The 12,589-nt window shown below is 43.1% G+C and overlaps 1 protein-coding gene across 1 annotated transcript; it reads left to right on the forward strand.

The window, feature by feature from the left end:
* The first annotated feature begins 1,035 nt into the window (after positions 1–1,035).
* Positions 1,036–4,058, forward strand: LOC124665787 (PRA1 family protein F3-like). Its single transcript, XM_047203165.1, has 2 exons — positions 1,036–1,737; positions 3,510–4,058. Exon 1 carries the CDS (start codon positions 1,149–1,151, stop codon positions 1,734–1,736), a length of 588 nt encoding a protein of 195 aa, XP_047059121.1. The 5' UTR covers positions 1,036–1,148; the 3' UTR covers position 1,737; positions 3,510–4,058.
* Positions 4,059–12,589: the final 8,531 nt, after the last annotated feature.

The following is a 12,589-nucleotide window of genomic DNA, read 5'->3' on the forward strand; positions in this document are numbered from 1 at the left end:
CGAAGGCGTCATCTTTGACCGTCTTGGCACTACACTCGGCGAGTTGGGGATGTGCGGCCGAGCGGCCCAAATCGCCATCTGTGACGCGAAAACGCCCTATCGTCATAGAAAAATACAATCGCTGACGGATTTCCAAACCGTTAGTATCATACCGTCATTGAAGACCCATATGTTACTAGTGATTATTCCTCTCATCACACTTTGCTAGATCTTTAGGGTTTATGATCATTACCCAATTTGTAATCATCAAGGTGTTGGCCTCATAATGATTCCTTAGCACGGATGGTTTGGATCGATTACCCTTCGTGGAGCCAACCTTTCTTATTTCCCCTTCGCAGCCCTCCTTGAGAATCGAAGCTAGCCCGATGTCAATGCATTTGGCCGATTATTGGGTAGATCTTAGCATGGCTTACTATTGCGGCGAAGTCTTCCTCAATAGTCATATGTGGTGAAGTTAGAGTATCTTGCCTGGGGAGAAATGAAGGCAATGAGTGTGTAGTGTTTTTTTCTCGACAATGTGTGGCATCTCTATTTTGTGCCAAATTGTCTAGGTGCCCTATGAGTTGTCATGTTTCATGACAACCGACGTGGACATTGTGATGGTTTTTGTTTAACTTTTTGTAAATCAACCGGATAATCCTTACTCTCTTCTTAGTTTATGAAAACGACAATCGTTTTGGCCAAAAAAATAGACCAAGATCAATTTGCAATTTTGGTCCGGTCTTTTTACACCTTTTTTTTTTGCGGGGAACGGTTTTTTTTACACCTTGATTGCTTGGAACACAAAAAATCAATGCAAGAAAAGACACTTGCATCAAGAATTGAACATACGTGCCAGGTTTCTCTGAATTATGAAACTTTCGAACTGTTCTCTGCATTGCCACAACCATAAAATTCAATACATCGTTGGCAAAATTTGCGAAAAAAGGTGACGGCGGCTGCCATCCAGAATGCCCTCGAAGTTCACGTTGCCGTGTCGTGTACCGGGAAGCCTCCCTGTACGGGTACGGCAGCCGTTCCGTTCCCCACCCTCCCGATTTCGTTAATCCCATCGCCATCGCCATCGCCTGATCCCTCTCGAGTCTCCTCCCCTCCCCTCTCCGCTCCCGGATCCAACCACCGCAGCCCGCCCCTCGCCGCCGGCGACCATGTCAAAGTACGGCACCATCCCCACCTCCTCCTCCTCGGGGGCCGCCGCGGGGGCGCCCCACCTCGGGGGCGCCTCCCCGCTCGACTTCATCTCCCGCGCCAAGGCCCGCGGCGCGACGGCGCTGGCCACGCGCCGCCCGTGGCGCGAGCTCGCGAACCCGCACGCGCTCGGGCTGCCCCCGACCCTCGCCGACGCCTACCTCCGCGTGCGCGCCAACCTCGCGCACTTCGCCATGAACTACGCCATCGTCGTCCTCGTCGTCGTCTTCCTCTCCCTCATCTACCACCCCGTCTCCCTCATCGTCTTCCTCGTCTGCATGGTCGGATGGCTCGGCCTCTACTTCCTCCGCGACGACCCCATCGTCCTCTTCGGCCGCGTCGTCGGCGACGGCGCCGTCCTCGCCGTGCTCGCCGCCGTCACGCTCGGCCTCCTCCTGCTCACCGGCGCCACCACCAACATCCTCACCTCGCTGCTCATCGGATTCGTGCTCGTCGTTGTGCACGCCGCGCTGCACAGGCCGGAGGACAATGTCGACGAGGAAGTCGGACGCTGGTACGCCCCAATGCCGCAGCAGCCATCGCACTAGTGTAAGACTCTCAGACTCTTGGTTTGTTGTCCGCCCATAGTATTGTTCATTGCTGTCTACGCATTTCTGTTCTTCCTACCACATTACAAGATTGGTGTATAATTTGGTATTGTGTTTTTTCTTGTGCTATTCTTGCTTCCTAAATCCATGATGCTTTGTCTATTTTACCTGTATAGTTGATAACATAGAGCAGCTAATCGTGCAATTGGATCTCAGATTGTCACAGTCATGCTAATTGTTTTGTTTGTTAGAAGTTGCATGGCCAACTGATCCCTTTTCCTTCCACGGGTAATGGAAATATTGCCTTCCTAAAAGTGAGATTGAGACATCTTGTGTTTTCACAGGTTTCTTCAGCTGAACTTTATCTGATTTGTCTAACTTGTAAATATAGCGTGGCTGGTCTAGAAAGCGTCTCTGTGTCTGCAGAACTTTCTCAACAGCAAAATGTTCAGTAAATGAAAATTGATTGACATCACACGGGTTTCAGAAGTCCCTTAAACTGCAGCGTGTGAGGTTTGTCACTAACGTGTAACAAAGAGGAAAACAGACCTCTAAGCACGGTTGGTCTAAAAAACCTCTAAGCATATGAACTTAGAGAATTGCAGAAAATATTGGTAAAGAATTTTGATTGGCAACACATGGATTTTGTGGTACCTGAAAGCAGTTGTTGCTATCAGGTGTCCACAATGATATGACATGATGTGCATTCAGAATAGTTGTAACAATCATGTCATCTCTTTACAGCCTGTGACCATAGGGTACCTCCCTGTTAATAGTTGCCAATTGGGTATCTATGTGCTTGTTCTTACACGGAGAGCAGAATTATTGTAAGTGCCAGCCACAAGGAGATGGTTGTTATGCGACAAGTTAGGAAACAGTCTGAGAGACAGATGTGGTCCAATAGGCCCTTCGCTAAGAGTCAGCTTTGGAAGTTGTGGGAGGCAATACCTCCTCACTTCTGTTGGCATGAGAGAGGTACAGCTAAACCAACAATTGAATAAGCTTAGCAGTTACAGTGCAACTGTTTTAAGTTGTGCAACGTGCTTTAAATTTTAAGGCACAATCATCACACTTTCAGAAGCATGTGTATTTTCCAATTTCACTTTCCAGTTGATGGATGTTTCTCATGGACTCAGTAACCATTCCTTAGCATTTTTTAGAGGATCCATTCTTTGTACTTTGTAGTCACAGTTTTATGCTTTTCCTTATTTGTACATTCTTGTGTCAGGCTCCACGCTAGCGTTTCGTCTAGTACTACTCCTACGTTTGTTTCTCCAATTGATGATTGTTAATGGGATTTACATGAGAGTAATGCCTTCCTTCTGTTAGAGATAATGATCAACTTGTACAACAAGGATACCTAAACCGACTATACAGTACACATCGGTATATACACAACATACAATACAGAACCGACTATCTCTAACACCTTCGACATCAATCTCATTGCCTACGGGCTACCGGTCTGGCTGACCACTAGCATTTATTTCTTCACCTTTCTTGTCCTTCTATCGAACTTGAGGCCAAGAGTAGTAGTTTACCAAGAGTTTGAACTTCTATATATTTGCCATGTGTAATTCTTCTTTTGCTGAATGCTAAAAGTTCATGAATATTAGATCAACAATCTCATCTGACATGGTTATCTTGTGCTGAATAAATAAGAGTAATGTTGAATGTATACATTATGGCCTGCAAGTTCTGCTTAATCTGCTAATTTGCTTGGGTGCAGTCCATGTGAGAACTGACTTATAGATACCTACCTTCTGTTTGCAGGACATGAGTACATTGATTCTCCTGGCCTATCTTCTTTTCCAAGTCCAGGAGTGTAAGTTCAGCATTGTTGGCTCAGTCGTCATGAAGAACTTGTAGCTGGTGCTCGTTCGTAATCTTCATGATGCTGGGTTTCAGAAGTTCTGGATCCAGTGATGATGGAATGTGGTAAACTGTAAACATTGTGGGCACTTGAAAGCTTTTCCCTTGTTCACATGTACAAGTTTGGAGGAGAGGGGAAAAAACTGCTCTTCGGGGTTTGAGAATTCAGTTGGCTCAGAAACCTGTATCGGTCATGGCATTTCTGATCTCTCACCTGGTTTATCTTCTACACGCCTTCTTGTTTGTAAGAGATTGTCCCCGTTTCGTGCTATCCTTGTGATTACTATGTCTACAGACAAGTTGGACATATTGGAAACCATTTCAATGTAGGAACTGCACTCTGTTTTACGGCCTATAGTTTTGGAATCCTGTTCCGTAACATGAGAGATATTATGGCTTTTGTGGTCTTGTTCCGAAATGTGAGACTTGTACGTGCAACTGGTGCACTTATGTCTTGTTTGTTCTAGGTTATCATGACACATTGAATAAAAATATGGACTCGAAATATTTGCAAAAGAGATAAAGGATGTAGATTTTACCCGATTCTACGATTCGAATAAAATCTCGTGTACCCTTAATTTATGCTTTCAGGTATATAACGAGTTGAAGCCCACGGACCCGATGTTTGGAGTCCCATGAAGCTGAAAGACATGTGGTTCGAGGGAATAGAGTCAATATAGGAAAACTTGTAGTGATATATGGAAAGATCCAACGTGGTCTGATGTTTGCATACTTGTATATCACGAAAAGCCTCGGCTTCGCCTCCTATGTAAGGGCGAAGCTGAGGTATAAGAAATGATCGATCATTGTTAAACCCTAGCCACGGTTTGTTTCTAGTTGGGCGATTTTGTTCGTCTGACCAACTTCGAGTTCTACTTGCCTTTAATTCCACGAAACCCTAAGTCTACAATTTGTAGGTATTGATGAGTTGATACCTCGTCACATACTCTGAAAATCTGAAAACCTGATGGGCTAGGGCTTAAATAACAACCGAAGGAGGAAGAAAAACAAGCTCAGACAATGTCGGCAAGCAAAGACAAGACAATAGGGTTCAGAAAATGGGATTGATGCTTTGAAGGCACCATCGAGAAAAAGCAGCCTGCCAGGAAGGCCAACTAGTAGCAGGGATATGGGACAAGCAAGCGTATAAGGTTCTCTACGATTTGCCGAATACCAGGTCACAAGAGCACTACATGCCCTGATAGAGGTGACCTCCCAAAGAAGCCTCGGAGGGCAGGCAAGTGCACAATTTGCGGAGTCGTAGGGCACAGGAAAAACACTTGCTTAAAGCCTAGAGGGCTGGAGCGGTGTTGATGTTCAGTAACAACTACTGTAGTTCCCTGCTTGTTGCTGCAGAAATGATTGATGACTTCCATATACTCCCTCCATTCTGATTTAGTCTACATTCTAGAAAAAATGAGACAAACTAGTATTGCATTTATTAGTACTACTTAGATATGCGAACAACCAATCCAAGCTACATTGAAAATAACAACAACCAATAAAGAGAGCAAAATCATTTCGTTTTCAGTGTTGTTGTTGACTAAAAGCTAGAATGTAGAGTATTTCAGAACAAATTTTGAGGCTACAATGTAGACTATTTCAGAACGGAGGGAGTATATTAAAAAGGCAATAGAATGGAAAGGAAGCTCAATATATTTGAATTGCTTTTTGATTGGTATTTGCAAGAAGATAACAATTCCTTGGCAGGAATTAATCAATTAACATTAGGAAATAAAAACGTTTTACATGAATGGTAGCAGAATAGTAGTATTGTAGCAAAATATATCCAATATGCCACCAAAAAGTAATTATTATGGTTTCCGAAGATCCGAAAGTGTTTGGCAACAAAGATTGAATATGTCAAACAACTAAGAAAGATATTTCGTGACGCTGTAGTAAATTATATCCAATGTGTCATGATGAAGTGATATTTATGGATTCCTTCATTCATTAACAAAGACGTAATATATGAAGAACTGCAGAACTGGCAATGATTGCCGCCATAGTGACCTTTATTCATTTCAGGGATCAGCAATATGAGCAACTCCACTATCCATGCTGACAAAATATAAGCCACAAATATTTGTAGCTAGCACATAAGAAAATGGTCCATATGAAATAAATTCATGACGATCATTCAAAAATAAATCATCAGTCTCGAGAAACAATAACAACACATCTGATGTGACTAAGTGCTAGTACAATATAAGCAGTTGTGAGTTGAAATATTAGCAGCTAAAGTAAAGAGGGCATTTGACTGAATTAAAAGTGTGCACTCTACATACATCCATCCAAATAAATGGAAAAGTCAACCGATTATTTGAATTAATATTTAGATTGAAGAAACATATGAAAATGCAATAAATTTCCGCGAGGTAAGAGCATCTCCACCGGCATCCCCAAATAGGCGCGGGCAGATGCACTGCCACGAGTGTATGGGGGACACCGGCATGTTGTCCCGAACTATAGGGTCGATCGTCCCACACCAGCGTCTCCCAATTTTTTTTCCTATTTAGACCATCTATAAAATATTTTCAAATAATAGTTCAAACAGTTTTCAAACACATACATTTATTCATACAATAATTTAACATATTTTAACACAACTACAAATGGAATTATTCAAACAATAATTTAAATTTTAAATCATGCATTGGTGGCTCCTCTTGTTGCCCACAAATGCACATCCAAATCCCCATGAAGTTGAGCACATACATCTGTATCTTGGATTTCTTCATGCATGTGAAGGAAAGTCGCGAACTCTTGGGGAACATGCTCAACTTCAGCAAAAGGTCCTTGATAATCAAATGGTTGATCATCATCAATAGGTGTGTCACGCTCGCTCTCAATGATCATGTTAGAAGCGTTCGTCACCTCTCACATCTGAGACTCTGACCAAGTGAGAGCAGGTACCTCGCTCAACATCCTTGCGAGCTTATGTGAATCAATAAGGGTTTGTGCCTAAGTTGTTGTAACATCAGTAGAGATGTAGGGTTTTAGAATTTTCCGCAGCTGTTGTTTTCAGCTATCCTTTGTAATTTGCAGGAGCAATTAGAAGAGGTGTGGTCTTTAAATTTCTTCTTAACATGGTCCATTCCGTTCAAAGTTGTTGTACCGGTTACAGATGTCGGGGGATGTTGGCTTCAATGCGTGCGCAGACTTGGGCCACGCCACAACAGATGTTTCCATAAAAAATTGGTATATGACACATAATACATACATATACCACCAATCTCAGTGTGAAGGATTAATTGTATTCTCTCTTCCGGCACTTCTGCGGTTCTTCTCAATGGCGTTCCAAGGAAAACTTTCCATTGTAGACGAGGGCTAAGACAAGGCGACCCTCTATCTTTCCTTCTATATGTATCTACTGTTGATCTTCTTCAAACTGTCATCAACAAAGCTTGCCAAATTAACCTCCTTCAACACCCCATCCCATCGGTGAACGGAGAGTTCCCAATAATCCAGTACTCAGATGACACTTTACTAATTATGCAGGCCTGCCCTCGGCAACTTCTATGTCTTAAAAGCATCCTGGAAACCTTTGCCCAATCTACGGGTTTAAGGGTTAATTTCGCCAAATCTTACTTACTCCCGATTAATGTTTCTAATGACAAAGCGACCCTCTTGGCTGGCCTCTTTGGATGCAAGCTAGAAACTTTCTCCTTGACGTATCGCTGCCACCGGCTTGACCTAAGCAGACCTCGCATTCGCGACCTTGGGCCGCTGTATTCGAGGATTAATCATCGCCTTGCTGCCACTGCCTCCTTCCTTTCTTTTGATGGTAGAATAATGGTGACTAAGGCCATCCTCGGCTCTCTACCCACTTTCTACCTCTCCACTCTCAAACTTATAGATGGAGCCATTAAAATTTGGATAAAAGTAGAAGAATTGAAATGTGGGGGTAAAATGGATAACTCCAACAAACCCAAATCTTTGGCAGCATGGAACCTCGTATGTAGACCAAAATCGAAAGGTGGTCTGGGTATCAGTAACCTTGCATCCCACAAGGCTCTTCTTATCAAATTTTTACACAAATTTTTCAATAACGAGAACATTCCCTGGGCGAAAACTTGTTTTTATAGGCGCCGGTACCTACCGGAGTAACGTCAGCCATGTGCTGACCAATTTTTTCACAAAATTGTGAAACAAATTTGAAACATAACTGAAACACTAATATTTTGGTGAAACAAATCGTAGTGATGTCAGCAATGATGTCAACAGTTTCACTTTTTGTCAGATTTTTCACAAAAAAATTTCACTTGTGTTTCAATTATTAGTTTTATATTATACAAATGTCAAAAGCCTCACCAATCTCAAAGCAGAGAATGGACGGTAGATATGACACCTACACCTACCGGCGCCTTTAAAATCGCCGCTCTCTCCATATAATTTGGAAGAGCTATAATAATTCCACTCCACAAGCCACTAGCATTTCAAGCTCTTTTTGGTGGAGGGACATTATCAAGCTTTGTTCGAAGTTCAAGAGGATTGCCTCATGCGTGATTGCTACTGGTGACACTGCACTCTTTTGGAGCGACAATTGGGCTTCGGATGTCCTCATGGCAAGGTTCCCTAGGCTACACTCCTTCGCTATTAATAAGCTAGCTTCAATGAACAATATTCTTTAATTGGACGACCCTATTGATACTTTCCATCTCCCGTTGTCCGCCCAAGCCTTCGAGAAGTTTCATGAGTTCAATCACCTTATACACCAGACCAGATCCACTCGGAACGCTGATGGAAAAGACCTATGGTTTTATAGTTGGGGCACTCATTTCTCCGCCAACAAGGTATGTAAGCTAACCTTCGAACACATTCAGGCCCCAACCTTCTCTGCATGGATCTGGAAATCAAAGTGCACCCCAAGATTAAATCTTTCTTCTGGCTTCTCGCTAACGACCGCCTAAACACCAAGGATATGCTTATAAGGAATTTTTTCACTCAATGACAACAGAATATGCCGTCTCTGCGATGATGAGTTGTTAGAAACCAGGGACCATATCTTTTGGAGCTGTAACTTCAGTAAAAGCTGTTGGCAATCCTTTGGCATCACTCTTGAAGACAATCTGAAACTCTCTGAGATGATTGCTACTGCACGATGAATTTTTAGGAAGCCTTTCTTCTTTGAAGTGTTTGCCACTGCCACCTGGAATTTATGGAAGCAACAAAATGCTTTTAATTTTGACAATGTAACACCTTTTATTAGAGCTTGGTCCTTTTCTTTTAAGAGGGACCTCTTCCTTCTCTCTTACAAAATGAAGGATGACCAAAAAACCTCTCTCTTAGCTTGGCTAGACGTTTTGTAGCTCTCTTTGGGTTATGCCAAGGACTAGGCCCTTTTGTATATATTTTATCTCTTTTAATAAAGTTTTACTGTCGGGGCCTCCCCTACAGTTTTCACCTAAAAAAAATCTCAGTGCGAAGGGCCTCTATAAAACATGTGCATCTGTGTTCGGGTTAAGATAGGTATTTTCGAAATGGTAAAAACAATTTTTTTTTGAGAAAAGGTAAAAACAAATTAGAGGAAGAAGCTTGTTCCTCGCCTCATTCTTTAGGCCACGGCCCATCCTAAAGCACAGTACTGGACTAGGTTATTTCATGATCCATTTTGGTTTTGGCCCATCCTATGGACGGCCCTGGACAAATTGGTAGAATCCGTCCTTCCAATCCACGTAGCCCACAGCTCACGGCGCCACACGCGCGCCCGCTCTCGGATGCTCCCCCGGCGGCGACGGGGACGGCTGTGGAGGTTGTGGCGCTCGCCGGAGTTTTCCAGCGCGGCCGCACTCTGCGATGCGGCGATCCCGTCCTGCCTCCTCGTTTCAGCCGAAGGCCTCCGTCGCGCTTCGCCACCATCAGGCTGTGGCTGCGCTAAGGTACCTTCGCGACCTCGCTTTCGCTTGGGTTCTGCTTGCACGGGTGTGAATAGGGAAAACGTCTGACCTGTTTTAGGCCCCAAGCCGTCGGCGATTTTTGCGATGGTACGGCAATCAGGCGGTCAGAATACTGGAATATTGCATACATAGTCATATCGGCAGAAACCATCGCTATCTCTATCATTTCTATCCGGTTATTATTTTTTAAAAATATCTCGACATATACCTACTCCTTTAAATATACTTACTGAAATCAAGCCGGATCAATTCTGGTGACAACAAGGTCATGTTTGCCATGTGCTATTGTGCTGATAATTAAATCTTCATGCTGTTTCAAACCTCCCCCTGTCATCTTCCTTGCATAGTAAGTATGCAACGCACCATTGGTCAATGCAGAGGCTGTACAGATGTTATAATCTGTTCGACGTGTGCAATTCCTTATGAAATATTAACATCAGAGTCTATCTGTAGAACTGTTAAACACTTAGACTTGTAGCAGCCGACTCGCTTTGCATCTGCACATGGATGTTTTGCATTTAATAGTAGCAGGGCGCTTGAATTTCTTGGTCAAGCCAGCCGACATTGACAGATCAATATTGATATCCTGCATAAGTAGCATGGAAGTATTGTGATGGAATAGTCTTGGTCAAGCCTACCTGTACCCCCCCCCCCTGTCATCTTCTTTGCATAGTAAGTATGCAACGCACCATTGGTCAATGCAGAGGATGTACAGATATTATAATCTGTTCGACGTGTGCAATTCCTAATGAAATATTAACTTCAGAGTCTATCTGTAGAACTGTTAAACACTTAGACTTGTAGCAGCCGACTCGCTTGCATCTGCACATGGATGTTTTGCATTTAATAGTACCAGGGCGCTTGAATTTCTCCCCCAGTGGTGGTTGCGTCACCAACAGCGTAATCGAGCAAAATTTGTTCCATGTGGCAAATCTATGTGTGATACGCTTACAACATGTCTAACAGACCCCTTATTTTTCTACCCCTTAAAACACGAGTAGAGGACCCTGTATTCACTTTTCGCTGGCCGAAAACTCGTCCGAGCTAGCAGACCCCGTATCCCCACCCCGTAAAACAGAATCCTACGGAATATTCTGTTTTCAGCGGCGGCGGCGCGGTGGCTATGGCGGCGGCGCGGGGAAAACGGTTGGGAATTCTGAAATGTCCGCGCACCCTAGTGAAATGGGATGAGGGGTTGGCCCTGTATTCAGCCCCCCGCCCCGTACAAGTAAGGGGCGAAGAGCCGCCCTGTAGCCAAAACTGTAAAAAATTGACGCGGGGGCCTGTTTTACGGGTCTGCTAGACGGCCGGGTAGCGCCCAACCCCTTATTTTGGCGGTTATTATACGGGGTTTGACCCTTTTAAGGGGTCTGTTAGACATGCTCTTAGATCCTCAATGAGTGTGAAGAAGAAAATGTCCATACCTTTGTACTAGCCTTTGTAGTGGAACTGACAAAGTCTCACCTAAGTTGTCTAATCAGCAAGTGAAAAATGAAGCAAGACGAAGACATATAAGAGTCACTGGCTAAGACGGAATTGTTGAACTTGAAAGCTTCAATATACACCTTAAAAAAGAGCTTCGCTGCTTAGGAGGCATATGAGGTCTGGTGTTATTTTGAAAACAACGGGGAAATCTATTTGAGAAGCTACCCAGTACCCGGGTTTGCATCCAGAGACCGCTGATTACTATTTCTTGCAAACCATTGAGACTAGTTAGGAACCTGTTACCAATTTTCAACCCATACTGGAGGACATTTTCCCTTCATATTTTTGTCTCAGAGGCACATGATTACCAATATGTACCTAGAAATCAAAGTTGAAAAACAAGGAAGCAGTGAACTATTTTATGTCGGTATGTCATATAATGACTGGAATATACTTCTTAGGTTGTTCTTGGAGATTTATCAAGCCTATCAAGTTTATTTTTGGCTTTACTGTCGCCGTACTTAAATAGTGCAATGGAACTCATTTGATCAACTGAGTTCAAAAGCCTCACGTTTCCTTCTATTTCTTACGGTGGGAGAGGGGAAGGCATGTGCTTTCCTTTTCACTCTTAAAGCTCTGCTGCCATGGATGTTTTTTTTCTATCATTTCCACATCTTTTTGGTAACTGCTTCTTTTCGCTTGTCTACTCAATCCATTGACAATTAGTCTATGGAAAACTGCAAAGATATCTTGCGGTCACGAGATGGCTTTTCTAGCTTCCTCAACTCCCAGGAGCCAACATAGGTCATTTTAGAATGATGGTTCTAAAACTTAGTACTTATTTGTGAACCGGAGGGAGTAGGGCAGATGCTGCTTCTTTTTGTTGTAGACTTGATTATTTGTGGAAAGCTGTGCACTTCTGTACTCTTATTACAGAAATGCACACTTATGATGAACGAGTACAGCCGCTGATTTAGTATTACAATGTTAAAAATTTGATTCAGACAGGTCACATTGAGTTGTCTCAGAACCATATGCCTACCAATATTTACCTAGAAATCAAAGTCGAATAACAAGGATCTAATGAATCATGTTGTGTCGACTTTGACATGTCCTATCATGACTGGAATATACTTGACGACTGGAGAGTTATCAAGATCATCACACCTAGTCGGTTTATTCATTTCTTTTGTCCTATATTCTTTTCCTTGACTAAGGTAATATAACTCATTTGATCCACTGAATCTAGATGATTTTTCTCTTTGGATGGCTTTTAAGACACCAGTAGTTCAAAGAGGTAGTAGTTCGTTTGTATTCTGACTTTTATACGTGGTTTTGTCAATCTTAACAAAGGTTGCGTGTTCTTGAATTTTTTTTTACTGACTGCGAAGAGCTTCCACGTATCCTTCTCTTAACTTAGGGTGGGAGAGGGGAAGGCATGTGCACTCCTTTTCGCTTTTAAAGATGTATATTGTCCTAGATGAGTTTTTTCTTTTCCAAGTCTTTTGGATAGCTGCTTCTCTTCCCTTTGTCTGTTCAAATCTAATGGCAACTAGTCGTCTATAGAGAACTGTAAGTCTATATATGGTGGTCAAGAGATGACTTGTCTCCCTTCCTCCTCAACACTCAGGAGCCAACATACTTAAACCATTGCAG

Source organism: Lolium rigidum, chromosome 6 (assembly GCF_022539505.1).
Source record: "Lolium rigidum isolate FL_2022 chromosome 6, APGP_CSIRO_Lrig_0.1, whole genome shotgun sequence".
NCBI lineage: Eukaryota > Viridiplantae > Streptophyta > Magnoliopsida > Poales > Poaceae > Lolium > Lolium rigidum.